Source organism: Rhinolophus sinicus, linkage group LG02 (assembly GCF_036562045.2).
Source record: "Rhinolophus sinicus isolate RSC01 linkage group LG02, ASM3656204v1, whole genome shotgun sequence".
NCBI classification, from domain to species: domain Eukaryota; kingdom Metazoa; phylum Chordata; class Mammalia; order Chiroptera; family Rhinolophidae; genus Rhinolophus; species Rhinolophus sinicus.
In genome coordinates, this window is record NC_133752.1 from 190,158,030 (window position 1) to 190,176,959 (window position 18,930).

Genomic DNA, 18,930 nt, shown 5'->3' on the forward strand with positions numbered 1-18,930 from the left:
TGCTCATGGCTCCTCATAGGGGCTCCGTGCCACGGGAGCTATTCTAATACCCATTTCACACATGGGGAGTCGAGGCCAAGGCAGTTGAGGAACTGGATCACGGTGACACAGCTCCAGCTGGTTGGCTTGACTTCAGAGTCCTTGTATCACCACTCACCTGTTGTCACAGGTAGGACGTGGAGAGGTGAAACAGCCTCTGGCTTTGATTTGTTCGTTTCACTCTACTGCGTATTTATTAGAAAACGAAAATAAAAGGGCAAGGCCTTTCTCAGCAAGCCCCAGGCTTCCCAGAAGAGTTGCTGTGCGTGTTGGCATTTTTGTAATTGCAGCAATTAACCCAACCAAGTTTTATAATCCTTCCTCAGAATAAACCAGCAACACTCAGACCCCCCCACCCCCACCCCAGCCCTTAATAAAAACAGCCGGAGACTGTACTTAGGCCTTTTTCCTCCTGCAGCCTTGTCGCTCACAGTCCCCTGTCAAACCGGAGACCCCCAGAGAGGTGAGTCCTATTTTCCCTCAGGACTTAAGTCTTCAGAGCTTCGTGGAGAACAGGTGGGACAACAGGCAGAGGTTGGAGGGGAGGGGGTGCTTCAGGGCCCCAGAAAGGACGTTGTGCCCAAGGGGTTGGATACAGAAAAAGAGGTCTTGTCAGGGCCACCAAGATTCAAATCCGTCCTGCTAGTTACTAACTTTGACAGCTTGGGAAGGTCTGAAGTTTAAATCCTTTACTGATAAATCAGGACAGGAATTTCTCCCTCACTGTCCCATTTGAAGCTCAAATGAAAATGTGATTAAGAGCGAGATATGACCCACCAAGTTGCATCTTCGCTTCCTTTGCTTGGAGACCCCAGAGCTCTACATGGAGAAGGCCTGGCCCCCAGAATGTAGGAGGCCTTCTTCTGCCACAGGTATTTCCCTAGAAGTTCTCTGCAGCGGCGCTTTAGGGGATGTCGTCTTTGTAGAAGAAAGATGCTGAGTGAGTCGTCTCGAAACAGCAAAGCCAACCCCCAATGTTTCCTGGATTGTAGGTTTACCGGGATAGTTGGGGGCAAGAAGGGGGGGAGATGGTGATAAAGATTAAGGGGAACATCTTCAGTCTATGTTTTCAGAATAAGTCACCTTTTCTTACTTAGATCGGAGGTTTGAGGGAGCTGGTCTGCAGGGGGAGGAAACGTTGGAGAGTATGGTGGAGCTGAAGGGTCCCCAAGCAGGCAAGCGAAGGCTGTCAGAAATAGGAGGTCTCGAATGAAACCATGTCGCTAATCCTCTCCCATCATTCCATCACTCTCCCAATTTCACCTTCCTCTCACATCCACCCAGGTCAGGAGGGTGGGGATAGGACCTCATGGGACCAGAGAGCTCCCTGCTGTTGGTCCTGGGAACGACATTTTTTCCTCAGTACTTGTCCTCTTGAAAGAAACGATTAAGTCAGAGACAGAGTTAAGCAAATAGCAAGCAAGGGTTATTAACAAGCAGGTACACTCTGAAACGTGGAGCAGGCTCACCCGAGGGTGGGGAGCAGCCTCTCCCTACATTGTGTGAGGGTTTTTATCCCTATGGGTAGAATTGTCTTCCCGGCCCCTCTCCAGTATCTTCCTCTTTTTCTGCTGATGTGTCCCGTCCTCCCTGCTTGTTTCCCATGGCTTAAGTGTGAGCCCATCAATTTCCCATAACTTATTTGAAAGCCCACTAAAGGGGACAAAACCACAGTGCGCAGCCGTGGGCATCCAGGTAAGCGGATATAAATCCTGAGAAGCAGGATGTTTGTGATGCAAATTGGGCAAAGGCAGGGGCCTTGGGTGGCCCCAATGGCGGTTTGAGCCGGGCGAGTCCCTCCTCCTCCTGCTCATTTCTTCCTTCCTACCTACCCTATGATCGTTACCTCTGCCCTGCATCTGATAGGACTGAGAACTAATATGAAAAATGGGGAGTTATCACAGGGTGATGGTAAAAAGTGGGGCTCTAGACCAGGGTTTCTTAGCCCCAGACCACTGATATTTTGGACGGGATCCTTTTTGGTTGTTGGGGCTGTGCTGTGCAGTGTGGGGGTTTAGCAGCGTTGCTGGCCTCTACCCACTAGAGGCCAACAACAGCTCTCTCTCTCTCTCTCTCTCTCTCTCTCTCTCTCTCTTCCTCCCTCCCCCAATATCTACAGACATTACCAATACTCCCTGGGGAGAAAACTCAACCCTGATTGAGATCTACTGTTCTAGACTCCTATTGTTCCCTAGCTGGAATCACACTGGGCTCTCCCACTTACCAATCGCATGATATTAGCCTCCCTGTGCCTCAGTTTCCTCATCTGTAAAATGGGGATAATATTAGCATCTGTTTCAGGAGGTCATTGAGAAGATTAAAGGTGTATAAAAACAGTAGATGTATGTCGGGCACAAGTAAACACAAAAAACGTGACTCATTTTATAGGCTATGGTCACCTTGGAGCCAAACTCCCCCAAACAGCCTTATACACCAGAGAAGACACTGTTTTCTACCTTGAAAACTATCCCAAAGAAATAACCAAACATGTGGACCAACAGTTATATAAAGATCAAAGATTATTTATGAAACAAAAAGTATTTATAGGAACAAAACAAAAACTGAAACTGAAAACAACCCAAAGTTTCAACAGCAGGGGAGTTATTAAATATGGAATAATACATCCATATAAAGAAATGTTACACGGCCTTTAAATATCCTCCGGCAACTGTTTAATAATGTAATGTTAAGAGACAAAAATTCACACAAAACTGTAGGAGCAGCATGAGGCTACTTTTTTTTTTTTTTTTTTGCCTATAAAGTAAAACATTGATGTTTCTTTCTGTGAAGTGGGAGTACAAATTTCATTCTTTATTTCTAAATTTTCTATAGTAAATCTGTATTTATTGAAGTAATTAGCAAAAGGGGGTTATAAGGATTTCTGCACCTTCAAAATATGTATGGAAGGGTTTTTTTTTTTCCCCCTAAGATTTTTAGAAGTGGAACGGGGAGAGGTGAGGGGAAAGGAAGCTGATCATCAGAAAGAAGGCGTATTTAGGAAATGCCACTTCTGCCCTGAGCTCTGGGACCAAGTGCCAAATATAGGGGAAGGATGGGAAGAAGGCTGCCATAACCGAAGTACCATGTTTCCCCGAAAATAAGATCGGGTCTTATATTAATTTTTGCTCCAAAAGACGCATTAGGGCTTATGTACAGAGGATGTAAGTTTCACTCCTAGTGGTGTACGTTTCATGGTTTGGACAAGTATATAATGACATGTACCCACCATTAGAGGATCACACAGACCAGTCTCACTGCCCTTCAAATCCTCTGTGCTCTGCCTATTCATTCCTTCCTCCCCCCAACTCCTGGCAGCCACTGATCTTTTACTGTCTCCAAAGTTTTGCCTTTTCCATAATGTCAGTGTTGGAACCATACAGTATGTCGCCTTTTCAGACTGGCTTCTTTCACTTAGTCATATGCATTTAAGTTTCCTCCATGTCTTTTCATGCTTTGATAGCTCATTTCCTTTCAGCACTGAATAACACTCCATTGTCTGGATGCCTCACAGTTTATTTATCCATTTACCCACTGAAGGACACCTTGGTGGCTTCTAAGAATTGGCAATTATGAATAAAGCTGCTGTAAATATCCTTGTACAGGTTTTGTGTGGAGATAAGTTTTCGACTCCTTTGGGGAAATATCAAGGAGCAAGATTGCTGGATTGTATGGTCAGAGCGGGTTTAGTTTTGTAAGACATGGGTAAACTGCCTTCCCAAGTTTCTGCACCGTTTTGCATTCTCACCAGCAATGACTGAGAGTTCCTGCTGCTCCACCTCCTCGCCAGCATTTGGTGGTGTCACTGTTCTGGATTTGGGCCATTCTAAGGTGTATGCTATTTTCTTTCTTTTTTTAAGTTTTAATTTTGAGGTAATTATAGATTCACAGGCCAGGGTAAGAAATATACAGAGAGAACCTATGTACCCCCTTTACCCTGTTTCCCCACCAGTAACATTTTACAAAATTATAGTATAAATCACAACCAGGAAATTGAGTTAGATACAAACGACCGACCTTATTCAGATTTCACCGGCTTTACTCGCACTTGTTTGTGAGTGAGTGACTGTGTGTGTGTGTGTGAGTGTGTGTGTGTAAATAATTCTAAGTAATTTTTCACACGGTGTCGATCTGTGTGATCACTCCCACACCCTGTGAAGACACAGGGACCCCTTGGGCTACCTTTTAGAAACACAGACACCTCCCTGGCCTGGTGTAACTTTGCTCATCCTTTTATTTTTAACTTTTCTGAGTCACTATGTTTCAGATGTAGCTCTCGTAAGAAGTGTGTATAGCTGGGTTGTGCTTTCTGACCCAATCTAAGAGTCTTTTCCTTTTAAAAGAGGATTTTTATCCTGTTTATAATTATGAAAAATGCAGAAACTACTGCTCTCTGACATAAACTGAGATAGGCACTTCACTCGCTATTCACAAGGAAGGAAAGAGAAACAGCTGTGAGTGAATTTTCTTGCAATCACAGTACCGGTTAAGTGTCAGAGAGGGCTTTGGATCCACTTTCCCACACTGGCTCTATACTCATTCTAAAGTGTTTTCTCCAGCAGGTAAAACAACTCGCCTTAGTCAGACTCCCTGTCATTCTGAATATAGAAATGAGCAGAGACACCCCTTTGAACGTTGCAACAACAGACACATTTCAAATCTGCCAAAGTAAGCTCCTGCACCCTAGCCGTTTCCACTGGAGGGTGACGCAGAATCCAGTGCTGTCTTTGTAATAGAACTAATGCAGAAGGGCCTGGAACATGTGAAGACACAAGGATACACAAAGGGCCACCACACGCAAGCATTTCACTGGGATTCCAAAATGTCGTTGCTGGTTCTCCTGTATGTAGCTGCTTTCTCCAGCTCTTGCTCTCTTTTCTTCTCCCTGACTTAACTGTTGGGAGCTCCAGGGCTCCATCTTGGACCACCCTGGGCCTCTATTACCGTGTTTCTCCCAAAATAAGACCTAACTGGCAAATAAGCTGTAGCATGATTTTTCAGGACGCTCGTAATATAAAATAAGCCCTAATTCGTCTTTTGGAGCAAAAATTAATATAAGACCTGGTCTTATTTTTGGGGAAACACGGTATTACTGTTTCCCTAGGGTTCACATGCAATTTCGTGGCTTTAACTACTTTCTACACTGACGGCTTCCAAATTGAATCTCCCACCCAGAACAAGACTCATCTATCCACTGTCTATTCAATATCACTTGGATACCTCACACCTAACCTGCCCAAATTGAACCCTATGACCCACCCAGAAAACCTTCTACCCTTCCCATCTTAGTAGATGGACCCCTCACTGTAACAGTCCTTCAGACCCGAAACCCGACTCAGCCTGAAGTCAGCCTCCACTCTGCTCTGTCCCATCTCACATCCATGGGAAAAATCCTGTGGATTCCTTCCAATGCAATCATTCTTCGAATTTCTACCCACCTGGTTCAAGCAGCTGTCACCTGTTGCTTCGACTACTGCAATAGCTTCCTAATTGGTCCCCCTGTCCTCTCTTGCAAACCTAGCGTGTTTTCCAGCTTGAGTGTTCATTGTAACATATAAGTTAGGTCAGGGCCACTGCTAGCCCATATGGTGCTTTAGGGCTTATTGGATAAAGTCCACCCATAGGTGGCTAGAGCTCTGTGGACACATAGCTCTACAAACGGATGGCAACTCTGAGCAATCAATCAATCAATCAATCAATCAATCAATCAATCGCCCCTTCCTCCAGATAGATACAACACCGCCTTCCATCCCTGGCCCCCAGGTCTCACCACTTGGCAAGTTGATTCTGGGATGGATTTCAGAATCCACCTGCCTGCTCAGACAGGGCCTTTTGCAGTTCTCATAATAGTGTTATTACGTCTTGGGAATATTATTTGTACAAAGGGGCCTTATACATTGTTGCCTTGTCCTGTAAAGATGAGATTTTAATCATTATAATCAATTTGTTCATCATAACCAATGGCTGGAAACAGCTCAAACATATCCACTGATAGAAGAATAGATAAACAAATGGTAGTGTATTTATACAATGAAATACTGCATAGCAATCACTTTTAAAAACCGTTGGTGCCCACAACAGCATGACTGTCATGCAGGGAGTCACATGGGGTCTCCTGTCCCGCTCCCGACATAAGAACGCAGGACATGGTGAGGCCAAAAAGGAACACCCACGGAGCCATAGGTAGGGGAGTCATACCACTATAGTCTCGCTGGCCGCTGGGTTAGAGAAACAGGAAACAGGAACCACACTATCCGCAACCTTCCGTCCACTTTTCTCTGCCAACCCACCTCACTTGCTAAGTGCAATCCGCCGTGCTAACTGCAATCGCTCTTGCTAGCTCAGCCACCATCTTCTTGTTAGCCCCCATTTTCTGCTAGCATAGCCACGGCAGTTATATTGTGGCCAGTGGCTCACTGACGGCCAACTAGCCACAGCTGATGGCCATCCAGTCACAGTTGATGGCCATTTACTACCCGAGTGAGCACCTTTCCACGTGAGGGCGAGAGCCTGGAAACTGCGCTCCTAGCTCTGTCCCCACAATGAGTGAATTTCACAGACATTATATTGTGTGAAAGAAGGCAAAACAAATGACTACCTGTACAAAGTTCCAGAATAGGCAAGCTAATCAGAAGAGTGGTTACCTCTGGGGTGGGGTGAGTATTGGTTGGGAGTGGTGACAGGAAACCTTCTGTTCTATATAGTGATCTGGGTGGTGCTTACTCAGATATATGTGTAATACCAACATTTATTGAGCTGAGGACTTCAGTGTGTGTACTTATCATATATAAGCTATATCTCAATATACAATGCAAATATTTAGCCCATTAGAAGTGTTTCATTATTAATTTTATTCCACATAATCTAAAATCCCTCCACACTTGAATTTCATAAGGTTTTGTGGCACCTGCAGTGATTTCGTTATCCGCGTTTCCAACCAGAAAATCATTTGACTCCTGGGGACACCTGTAATTCTCCCACGGACAAAATGAGCAAAGACGTGGCCCTACAGAGTCTACGGGACGACAAGGCAGGGTAAGAATGCAAGGCTGGGCTTGGTCTGCAAAGGGAACCCAGAGGGATTTGTCCCTGGAAAAAGACTTTTTCCGCTGAAATGTCCAGACGTCCTCATGACAATAGTATTATTCTTCATAACTCGGGCACTGCCTTCCCACTGGTCTCCACTACACATAGGAAGACATAGCCCCCCAGGGGAAAAAAAAAGTAGTCCACAGGGTAAACTAAATACTTTGCAGAGCAAGTTAATATCTAGTCACATACATGCCATGGGGCAATGGGACGCTCAGGGCATCAATTGGCCCACTTGGGGGCCTCACCACTGTGAGACCCGGGAGGCAGGAACTCAGTGTGTTGGGCTCCCATGTCACCAAGAAGGCCCTGAGTGTTGCTGCATTGATGAATTTAAGCCTCGTCATCTGCTAACCAGCCAACAGAGCGGCACCAGACTCCAGCACAACGTGGACCATCAGCACACATTCGCCGAGTGAATTAGGTGAACTGTGTGTGTTGTGCTTCATAGAAGCAGATTGCAATTTGACAGTGTCAGTCAGTATCATTGCCTAATACAGGCTGATGTACTGCAGCTCAAGTGTCATTTGGTTTCAGGCATTTGGTTTAATTCAAAAGCACAAGGCGCCAAGCTTCCATTAGTTAACCACCCTGTGAAAGACACAACTTGCGACAACACGCAAAGTGGTGTTGTCAATGTGTGCAGCTACATATCTGTTTCTTGTTTCTCTTTATCCTGATGACACACCGGGGTCAGGGTGGGTGGAGGGTGACATCTGTAAAGTTTGGGGTTCCTCAGTAGGGTAAGCCTCTTCCCCTTCATCCTGCAAGCCCCTGGCCACCTTCTGTGCTGGAAACTCATTTACAACTGCTGATTAATTGGTAACCGGGCTTAAATTCATTAATTCATTCACACTCAAGGGTTTCCTTGGTAGTATATTTGATTTTTAACCTTTTCCAGGAGATGTGTGTGTGTGTGCGTGTGCATATGTGTGTGTGTGTGTGTGCGTGTGCAAAGGTGTGTGTGTGGGGGGAGAGAGAGAGACAGAGAGAGAGAGAGAGAGACAGAGAGAGAGAGAGAGAGGGAGAGAGAGAGACATATTCAAGGGTATGTACACCTCAGTGCGGAATTCCTGACTGAGAGAGGCATAGCTGAAAATATGGACGCTCTTGGAACTCTGCACCCCATTCAAAGCTCCATCTCTACCTCATGTGTCCCTTTGGGCGAGTCCCCTTTCCTCTCTGAGCTTCCGCTCCTTCCACTGAGAAGTAAAGGAGGCAGATCAGGGTCTCTCCAGGTCCCTTCCAACTCTGATCCTCTTCTCTGAGCCGGGGAATCTGTGTTATCACCAGGCCCCCAGATCTGGCTCTGAAGGGAATGTGCCAATGGCACTTGGTATGAAGAAAGTACCTGAGGGAGTAGGCTTTGCTTCCCCTGACACTGCTCTCCATGGAGGATACTCTCAGCTGGGCTGGGCAAGGTCCCTTAACACTTCATACTATGAGAAATAGGGGGAGGAGAGGCCTGGGCCCCTCTAGCCCTGACTTCTTTCATGAAGGACCAATTCCATCTGCTTGAGGGGTCAAGTAAAGCTGGCCAAGTGCCAAGGAGAACGTTCAGAACATTACTGATCATTTATCTTGGCCTCTCAGTGTGCGACTCTTGACAGAAGCAAAGACACAGCATAGCAGCCAAACTCAAGGTCATCGAAGGGCAGGCTGCATTACACAGTATGGAGCCACCTCCCTCTCACTCACCTCTACATATACAGAGCTCCCAACCTCCCACCCAACACCTGGTTTCCTCTTTCTCCTACTGTTCCTGAACCTCTCCCACCATTAGTCCCACTAGGATATTAGCATTTCCTCACTGCGTCTCTCTGAACAAGGCTGAAAATGTCCTTCAGGACTAACCACTTTCTCCACCTCTTTGGCCAAGGCTGCATTTCTCCCATTTGTCCCTCCAGACGCCCCTTTTATGTGTTTCTTCTCTTCATGGAACCAGCAGCTTCCAGCAACACTCCGGGACTTTTCACGGTCAGGTCAGAGGTGACAGAGGTGTTAGGGAGATGCAGGCAGGATTCAAAACTGGGAGAAGCAAGAACAGCTGGAAACCAGATGGGCCCAAGAATTTGGCTTTCCCTTCTGGGAGAAAGAAGCAAAAATCTTCATTTCACCCATCCACAGGGACAAGGATGCCATTTTTCTGTGTGAAGATGAGGAGCAACAAGACAGAGTTCTGTCAGCTGAAGATAGTATATTTTTGCAAGAGTTTCCCACCATTAAAAGGGAACTGGAAGTGGCCATCCAAGAGAACCTCGCCCTTGCAGACGAAATCGACAGAGCCCACGAAACATTCGCCACGACCCGTGTGGTGACCAGCTCCGTTGCTGTCGCCTCAAGTGTTATGAGCATCCTGGGTTTAGCCCTGGCTCCAGTGACAGTGGGAGGAAGCCTGGTGCTTTCTGCTGCTGGCACAGGGGTGGGGACAGTAGCTGGGGCCGCCAGCGTATTGACCAACATTTTGGAACATAATCACAATGAAAGAGTCCAAGCTCAGGTCAGCCGCCAAGTGTCCACCTGTGACCAAGAGGTAGGGCAGCCTGCAGACAAGCTAGCCTCCTATGTTATGTCTCTCTATAACCAAGGAAAAAACATCAAGAGCATCAAGAAGAACATCGATGCCTTGCAGATAGCCAGAGCCCACCCACGCCTGGCCTCCGCTGCCAAGCGTCTCCTGACCACTGGCCAAGTCTCAGCCCGCCGTGCCAGACAGGTGCAAAAGGCCTTTGGGGGTACAACGCTGGTGCTGAAGAGAAGTACTTACTTGCTGGGTAGTGCGATGGCTGGCTTAGGCCTCGGCGTGGAGCTGCACTCTCTCGTGAATGAATGGAAGCACCTGAAAGAGGGAGCAAAGGCCAAGTATGCGGAAGTGCTGAGGGCCCATGCCGCGGAGCAGGAAAGACAGCTGGCAGAACTCACCCAGCATTATGAGAGCCTGAGGCAGAAGGTAAGGCTGTGATTTCCCTCTTGGGTGGGGCTGGAAGGAGGAGGGAGATTTAACTGGGGCCGATGGGCCCCAAGGGTTACGGGAGGGTGTTAAGGAAGCCAGTGCCTGTGTGAAGCTTGCATGCATATTCCTGAGCACATGGGGCGAATGGTCGCCCTGGACGTCCAAACGGTATCCGTACTCTTGGACACAATGGGGGCTGTCCTGCACAGACCTGGGCGTGCCTTCTGTTTCTCCCTTGATGTTCCTAGAGGCCCCTGTGCTGGGAATACGATCTTTCACGTTGTACAGAAGAGGGCACTGAGCTGCAGGGAGTGTTAGGGATTGAAATGTGTCCCCCTAACATTCCTACGTTGAAGCTCTAAGCCCCAGTGTGACTATCTGGAGATGGGGCTTTTGGGAGGTAATTGGGGTTCAATGAGGTCACAGGGGTGCAGCTATAATCCTTCTAAGAAGAGGAGGAAGCACGAGAGTGATCTCTCTCTGCTTGCACCAGCACAGAGGAAAAGCCATGTGACAATACAGTGAGACATCTGCAGGAGAGGCCTGACCAGGAACTGAATTGGCTGTGGCCTTGATCTTGGATGTGTAGCCTCCAGAACTAGGAGAAAATACGTTCCTACGGTTTAAGTCACCCCACCTGGGGTATTCTGTTATGGTAGCCCGCGCTAAGACAGGGAACTTACGAACTTGCCACGTTCTCCCAGCCAGGTGGAGGCAGTCAGGATGACAAAGCCGGGAGCCTGATTCAGAGCCTGGGTTTGGGTCTGCACCACACGGTGCATGGGAACCCTCTGTAGCTTATCTGTGATTGGTGTTTTTGTTTCTTTATGAAAACTCTTGCAGGAAGAAAGGCTCCTGGAGGAAGAAAGGCTCTTGCAGGAAAAAGAAAGGTTATTGCAGGAGGAAGAAAGGCTCTTGCAGGAGGAAAGGCTCTTGCAGGAAAAAGAAAGGCTCTTACAGGAAAAAGAAAGGCTCTTGCAGGAAAAAGAAAGGCTCTTGCAGGAGGAAAGGCTCTTGCAGGAGGAAAGGCTCTTGCAGGAAAAAGAAAGGCTCTTGCAGGAGGAAAGGCTCTTGCAGGAAAAAGAAAGGCTCTTGCAGGAGGAAAGGCTCTTGCAGGAGGAAAGGCTCTTGCAGGAAAAAGAAAGGTTATTGCAGGAGGAAGAAAGGCTCTTGCAGGAAGAAAGGCTCAGGAGCTCTGCCTTAGCCCTCAGCCAGGCACGCGGGAAGCAGGATCCCAGGTGTCAGGTAAGGATGAAGAAGGCAAGCTGAGCCCTGAGGCCTCTGAATAGAATAAAAGGGACAGGGTGGGGTGGGCAGGGTTGGCAGAGGAAACGCCTGGAGTCTAATTAGAAGGGCCAGCTGGGTCCTGAGTGCACTGTCAGCTAGTGAGGGGACTGAGTGCACTGTCCCCTCTCCTTCATTCTGCTCTGTTTCTTCATTCATTCCTTCACTTTGGTGCTAACTCAGTCACTTTATTCTTTAGTCCCCATTCACTCTCTCCTGCATAGTCCATATTAAACATGTATTGTTGTTTCATGCTGGGCTCTGTATCCAGATTGAGTACCGATGATTACATAGTAGGGTGTCTGATGTGAAGGGTGTTAATCTGAAAATAAAAATAAAAATGCCCCCTCCCCTTTTTTTAAGGCCTTTCAAAGTGAGAGGCAAACAAGCATTTATTTGAGTTCAATAAGAATACTTATTCTAGAATCATTAATTCAGGTAGAAGCCAAATAATGTTCCAATTAGGATTCAAAGGCAAGGGGTATTTTTTTTAAATTTATTCTTGTATGTGGTGTAAGGAGGTGGTCCAGCTTCATTTTTTTACATGTGTCTGTCCAGGTTTCCCAGCACCATTTATTGAATAGACTGTCTTTACCCCACCATAAATTCTTGCTTCCATTGTCATAGATTAAATGACCATATAGGCATGGATTTATTTCTGGGCTCTCTATTCTGTTCCATTGATCTATGTGTCTGTTTTTATGCCAGTACCATGCTGTTTTGATTACTGTAGCCTTGTAGTATAATTTGATGTCAGGTATCATTATACCTCCCACTTTGTTCTTATTTCTCAAGATTGCTGAGGCTATCTGGGGTCTTTTATGGTTCCATATAAATTTTAGGATTATATGTTCTATTTCTGTGAAAAACGTCCTTGGTAGTTTGATAGGAATTGCGTTGAATATGTATATTGCCTTAGGCAGTATGGACATTTTAACTATATTAATTCTTCCTATCCATGAACATGGTATGTGTTTCCATCTATTTGTATCTTCTTTCATTTCTTTCTTCAGTGTCTTATAATTTTCTGAGTACAGATCTTTTACTTCTTTCGTTACATTTATTCCCAGGTATTTTATAGTCTCTGAAGCAATTGTAAATGGGATTGTTTTTTTAATTTCTCCTTCTGATGTTTTATTATTGGTATATACAAATGCAACTGATTTCTGAATATTAATTTTGTATCCTGTTACTTTACTAAATTCATCCATCAGCTCTAATAGTTTCTTGGTGGAGTCTTTAGGGTTCTCTATACAGTATCATGTCATCTGCATATAATGACAATTTTACTTCCTCCTTACTTATTTGGATGCCTTTCATTTCTTTGTCTTGTCTGATTGCTGTGGCTAGAACTTCCAGCACTATGTTGAATAGAAGTGGAGAAAGTGGGCAACCTTGCCTTGTTCCTGATCTTAAGGGGAATGGTTTTAGCTTTTCCCCATTTAGTATGATGTTAGCTGTGGGTTTATCATATGTGGCCTTTATTTTGAGATATGGTCCCTCTACTCCCACTTTCTTAAGGGTTTTTATCATAAATGGCTGCTGGATTTTGTCAAATGCTTTTTCTGCATCTATTGATATGATCATATGATTTTTATTTTTCATTTTGTTAATGTGGTGTATCACATTAATTGATTTGCAGACGTTGAACCACCTTTGCATACCAGGAATGAATCCCACTTGATCATGGTGTATGATCTTTTTAATGTATTGCTGAATTCTGTTTGCTAATATTTTGTTGAAGATTTTTGCATCTATGTTTATTAGAGATATCAGCCTGTAGTTTTATATTTTTTGTAGTGTCTTTGTCTGATTTGGGGATCAGGGTGATAGTGGCCTCGTAAAAAGTGTTTGGGAGCCTTCCCTCCTTCTGGATTTTTTTGGAAGAGCTTGAAGACAATAGGTGATAATTCTTTTTTGAATGTTTTGTACAATTCAGCTGTAAAGCCATCTGGTCCAGGGCTTTTGTTTGTTGGAAGATTGTTGATTACTGATTCAATTTCCTTGGTGGTAATCAGTCTATTTATGTTTTCCGTTTCTTCCTGAGTTAGCTTTGGAAGGTTGTATACTTCTAGAAAATTGTCCATTTCTTCCAGATTTACTAATTTGTTGGCATATAGTTGCTCATAGTAATTTCTAAAAATTTTTTATATTTCTGTGGTGTCTGTTGTCACTTCTCCTCTTTCATTTCTGATTTTATTAATTTGGGTCCTCTCTCTCTTTTTTTGATCAGTCTGGCTAAAGGTTTGTTTATTTTGTTTATCTTCTCCAAAAACCAACTCTTGGATTCATTGATCTTTTGTATTGTTTTCTGGTTTCTATTTCATTTATTTCTGCTCTGCTCTTTATTAGCTCCTTTTTGGGCTTATTTTGCTGTTGTTTTTCCAGATCCCTTAAGTGTGAAGATAAACCGTTGATTAGTGATTTTTCTTGTTTCTTTAGGTAGGCCTGCAGTGCTATGAATTTCCCTCTTAGGACTGCTTTCGCGGCATCCCATAGATTTTGGGACGTTGTGTTTTCATTTTCGTTTGTCTTGAGATATCTTTTGACTTCTTCCTTGATCTCATGGTTGACCCATTCATTATTTAGTAACATGTTATTCAGCCTCCATGAATTGGTGTGTCTTCCAGGTTTTTCCTAGAGCTCATTTCTAATTTCATAGCACTGTGGTCAGAGAAGACAATTGGTATGATTTCAATTTTCTTAAATTTATCAAGACTTGTTTTGTGGCCTAACATGTGGTCTATCTTGGAAAATGTTCCATGTGCGCTTGAGAAGAACATGTATTCTACAGCATTGGGGTGAAACACTCTGAAAATATCGATTAAATCCAAGTGGTCCAATGTGTCATTTAAGGCTGTTGTTTCCATATTGATTTTCTGTCTGGAAGACCTGTCCCTTGTTGTCAGAGGTGTGTTGAAGTCCCCTACTATGATAGTGTTACTGTTGATCTCTGTCTTTATGTCAGTCAATATCTGTTTATGTATTTAGGTGCTCCTATGTGGGGTGCATAGATGTTTACTAGGGTTATGTCCTCTTGTCAGATCGATCCCTTTATTATATAGTGCCCATCTTTGTCTTTTAATATGCTCTTCATTTTAAAGTCTATTTTGTCAGATATAAGTATTGCAACTCCAGCTTTTTTCTCATTTCCATTAGCATGAAATATCTTACTCCAACCCTTCACTTTCAGCCTGTGTGTGTCTTCTGCTCTGAGGTGAGTCTCTTGTATACAGCATATACCAGGGTCTTGCTTTCTTATCCACTCAGCCACCCTGTCTTTTGATTGGAGCATTTAATCCATTTACATTTAAAGTGATTATTGATAGGTACATAGTTATTGCCATTTTTAAATTTGTAGTTAGATTGTTTTCATCTTTCTTCTATTTACAGAAGTCCTTTAAGTATTTCTTGCAATGCTGGCTTGGTGGTAATAAATTCCTCTAGCTTATTCTTTTCTGGGAAGCTCTTTATCTCTCCTTCACTTTTAAATGATAGCCTTGCTGGATAAAGCAATCTAGGTTGTAGGCCTTTGTTTTCCATCACTTTGAGTATCTCCTGCCACTCCCTCCTGGCCTTCAATGTTTCTGTAGAAAAGTCATTTGATAGTCTTATGGGAGTTCCCTTGTATGTAACCCTCTGTCTTTCTCTTGCTGCTTTTAGGATTCTCTCTTTGTCTTTAACCTTTGCCATTTTAACTATAATATGTCTTGGTGTGGACCTGTTTGGGTTTATCCTGGTTGGAACTCTCTGCACTTCCTGGGCTTGTATGTTGGTTTCCTTCATCAGGTTAGGGAAATTTTCGGACATTATTACTTCAAATATGTTCTCAATCCCTTGCTTCCTCTCTTCACCTTCTGGTATTCCTATGATGCGCATGTTGTTGCACTTGATGTTATCCCAGAGGTCTCTTAAACTATCTTCATTATTTTTTATTCTTTTTTCTTTCTGTTGTTCTGTTTGGGTGATCTCTGCTAACTTGTCTTCCAAGTCGCTGATTCGATCCTCTGCTTCATCTAACCTGCTGGTAATTCCTTCAAGTGAGTTCTTTATTTCGGTAATTGTGTTCTTTAGTTCTAACTGGTTGTTCATTATGATTTCTCTATCCTTCTTTATGTCGTCTCTAAGCTCCTTAAACATTCTTATCATCAGTGTTCTGAACTCTGTCTCTGATAGGTTGGTTACCTCTGTTTCATTTGGTTCCATTTCTGGAGGTTTCTTCTGTTCTTTTATTTGGGACATGTTTCTTTGTTTCCCCATTCTGGCTGACTCCCCGTGTTTGCTTTGTTGTAATAGGTAGATCCCCTAGGGTTCTTAGTTCTTGCTGGGTGATCTTATGTAGTCTGTGTCCTTTATATTTGACTTGCACCACTTCCTTCTTCTCCTCTGCATGTGCTCCAAAGGTGACTCTTGTATTGTGTATATTGTCCTCTTAAAGAAGATCTTTAATTGCTTTTTCACTTGTGAGTAGGTGGGGTTAACTCCTAGGCTGACTAGTTGTGAGACTTGGCTCTGCCCACCGCAGGGTGTTCTGCTGCGTGAGGGTTGACCGCTTAAATGAGGCTTGGCCCCTATGGGCTCTTGTGCCTGCAGAGAATTCCCTCTGGGTGTGTCACGTGTAGGTCAAATCCAGTAATACTCTCGTTTGGTCTGGAGCTGGCCTCTGGGTGTGTTGAATCTTGTGCCTCTTGAGCTGGGCCCTGGTAGGGCAATTTCAGAACAAAGCAAATCACGAAGCACAACAACAACAACAAAGAAAAAAACAAATACATTTACATGTAAACAACTCATAACCCTGACTCAACGCAGGCAAAAATATCAAAGATATAAAAAAAAAACACAAAAAAAGCAGCTCCAGTCTTGGCTTAAGCCCACCAAGTAATCTCCAGGTTGTCCTCTGCTGTATCAAAGAGTCCCCTGCGTATTGTGCAGGCAGAGCTGGTCACCTGGTGCCCAGCGTGACCTTGGGACTGCAGATTTAGATGCGTGGGGCTGAGGCGTCTGGACGGTAGTTTTTACAAAGTCAGTGCAGTTTCTTCTCTTGCCTGCACATATGTGCACGGAGAGTAACACAACCAGCCCTGTGCCCAGGTCTCCTGAGTCTTAGGGCACTTCTTCCGTGTGTGTGTGTGTGTGTGTGTGTGTGTGTGTGTGTGTGTGTGGCAGGCGGGAGATTTCTGAGCTGCTGAAAGCTGGGAGTTGTGTCTGCCGCTTACTGCTGATCCCTGGGAGTCTCTGCAGTTGTAATTGCCCCGCCCTAGGCAGGCCAGAAAGGGTGGGGGCTGGGGATGGAGGGGTCTTCTCTCTCCCAGCCCAGCAGTGTCACACTCTTCTGGCAGGCCAGAAAAAGTGGGGGCTGGGGGTGGGGGAGTCTTCTCTCTCCCAGCCCAGCAGAATCACACACTTCCCAGCCTCTTCCCTGGGTCAGAGCTGCAAGCTGTGTCTTCCCAGAGCCTGAGCACTAAGGCTCCTCTGTAATCTGGCACTACTCCTCAGTTCAGGGGCCAACTTGAGTCTCTGGAAGGGCGGGGGTAGGATTGGGAGAGTGGGGGAGGGGCCCAGGTATGGAGTTTATATCCTTTGTCTGACCTAGTGCCCAGCTGGAGGTCTCAGCTGAAGTTTCTGCCCCAAATGCTGGATATGCTGCCCTCTCAGTGGGAGAGATCAGCTGTGGGACGCAGGGAAAGAGCCCACCTCCTGGCTTTTGGGGTTTCTGTTCCGTCCTGGGATCCCCTGTGTCTCCGCAGCTGCAGATGCGGGCCACGTCTCCACTCCACTCCCTTCCCTCTTGCCCTGCTCGCCCAATTTGCCCACCTTCAAGTAATCCCCATACGAGTCTCTTAGCTGTTCTGCATGATGAGCAGCGAGTCCTTTGATGGGTTACAGATATTCTTTTTGTCGTAGGTTCTGGAGGAGAAGTCAAGAAGTCTGCTTCGCTGCTGCTTCAACATGTTTTTTTGGTTTGTTGTTTTAGTTGCTATTTTGAAAGGAATGTATTGATATTAAATGCATTTTTTTTTTCAAATTCAGGAAAGTGCAAAATAGAGGAAAGAAATAATGCACCAGCCAGGGTGACAACTGTTGGTAATTTGGCATAGAATTTTCTTCCTGCACTTTTCTTGCTTTGGGTGTTAAAATACTGACTTTAAGTAGTTGTCATTAGATTGCCTGCTGGGGACCCTGCCTTATAAAATAGATTTTTTTTTTCCTGCAACCCACTGATTTTCCTTCTCATGCTCAATGCCCTCTTTGGCCGACAGAGCTATAATTTTCCCTTTTGCTGTTTTCACGTAGCAATATTTTCTACCATTCAATGTTCTACTTCATTTTTATAGTCATTGTTTTCTTAGGTTGTAAAATATTCTTGACTGTATGTACAATCTTTTAATTAGACACATGTCAGTCATCACTCTCATAGCCACCTCAAACTGGCTTATACGGAAAAAGGAACTTACTGTCTCATGTACTTAAAAAGCTTAGGGGTACAAGTGGGCTTCAGGTGTGTCTGGAGCTAGAGGCTAAAAGTGATGTCATCAGGCCTCTGTCTTTTCATTTCTCAGACAGGCTTCCGCCACATGCAGGGAAGATGTCCCCAACAGCCCCCAGGTGTACCCCCTCCCAGCTGGAAAGGGGTGGGACAAAGCCCAGGGACCTACTCTGATTGGTCAGGACTGGGATACTTGCCTATGCCTGCCTGTTGGTTGCTAGGGAACTATATGATCTGTGGACAGAGAAAGATGCTAAATGCAAAACAACACTGGATGTCCCTCCCCTTTCTGAAACATTTAGATCATTTCAAATTTCTTACTATACATAGTGGTAAAATAAATATCCGTGTGCCAAAATCTTGCTATGTTATTATTAAAATTCTTTTCTTAAAATAGAGTCCCTAAAGTGGGATACCTAAAATAAAGAATGACCTCATGAAGAAAAAGTAGGAGGCTATTCCCCCTACATTACAATAGTAAAACGGGAAATTTGGGAAAGAGGTAAAAAGTGGAAGGGAAAGAGCGCCACTATTTACATTTTGAACGACAGCCTGCCAGTTTTGTTTTATAAATCTTATGATTTAGGGGTTTTAAATAGTTGTAATCCCATGTGTTTCCTGCTTTTGTTGCTCTCCTTTCCTGTTTTAATTCTTTCATGAGCACAACTGTAAATAAATAGCTTTTTCCACATTTAATATTGTTCTCTTGGTATATGAGCATCCATAAAGTTCTGAATAAACATTTTCAATAATAATGCTTGGCTCAAAATAGTCATTAAGCTTGGAGTTTTGTTTTGTGGACTGTCTGGGAAAAAAAGAAGACTGAATCAGAGAATGGAGATTTGAGACTCATCTCTCATGTTTATATGCCTGGTCCCCTTTCTGAGTTATGGTTTCTTCAGCCATGAAATACGTGTAACCTGAGTGAAAGCCACTCCACCTGGGAGCAGAGCTGTAGTGCCCTGCTCACAGAAATGGAAGTCTGGGAGAAGACACCCTTGACAGAAATTCAAATCCTTAATAAAGTGTTTGAGCCAATATCGTCCCTGTTTGCCTGCTTTTCTCATTCTCAGACTTTCTT

At 44.6% G+C, this 18,930-nt stretch overlaps 1 protein-coding gene across 2 annotated transcripts; it reads left to right on the forward strand.

Moving 5' to 3' along the window:
• Positions 1-64: 64 nt before the first annotated feature.
• Positions 65-18,624, forward strand: LOC109445761 (apolipoprotein L6). 2 transcript variants are annotated; one of them, XM_074326282.1, is made up of 6 exons: positions 65-169; positions 3,642-3,867; positions 6,932-7,071; positions 9,253-10,075; positions 11,195-11,323; positions 17,267-18,624. In XM_074326282.1, the coding sequence occupies exons 3-6, from the start codon at positions 7,025-7,027 to the stop codon at positions 17,360-17,362; spliced, it is 1,095 nt and encodes a 364-aa protein (XP_074182383.1). In that variant the 5' UTR covers positions 65-169; positions 3,642-3,867; positions 6,932-7,024; the 3' UTR covers positions 17,363-18,624. The 2 variants fall into 2 exon arrangements, with proteins under 2 accessions (XP_074182383.1, XP_074182384.1); XM_074326283.1 differs by lacking the exon at positions 11,195-11,323.
• Positions 18,625-18,930: the final 306 nt, after the last annotated feature.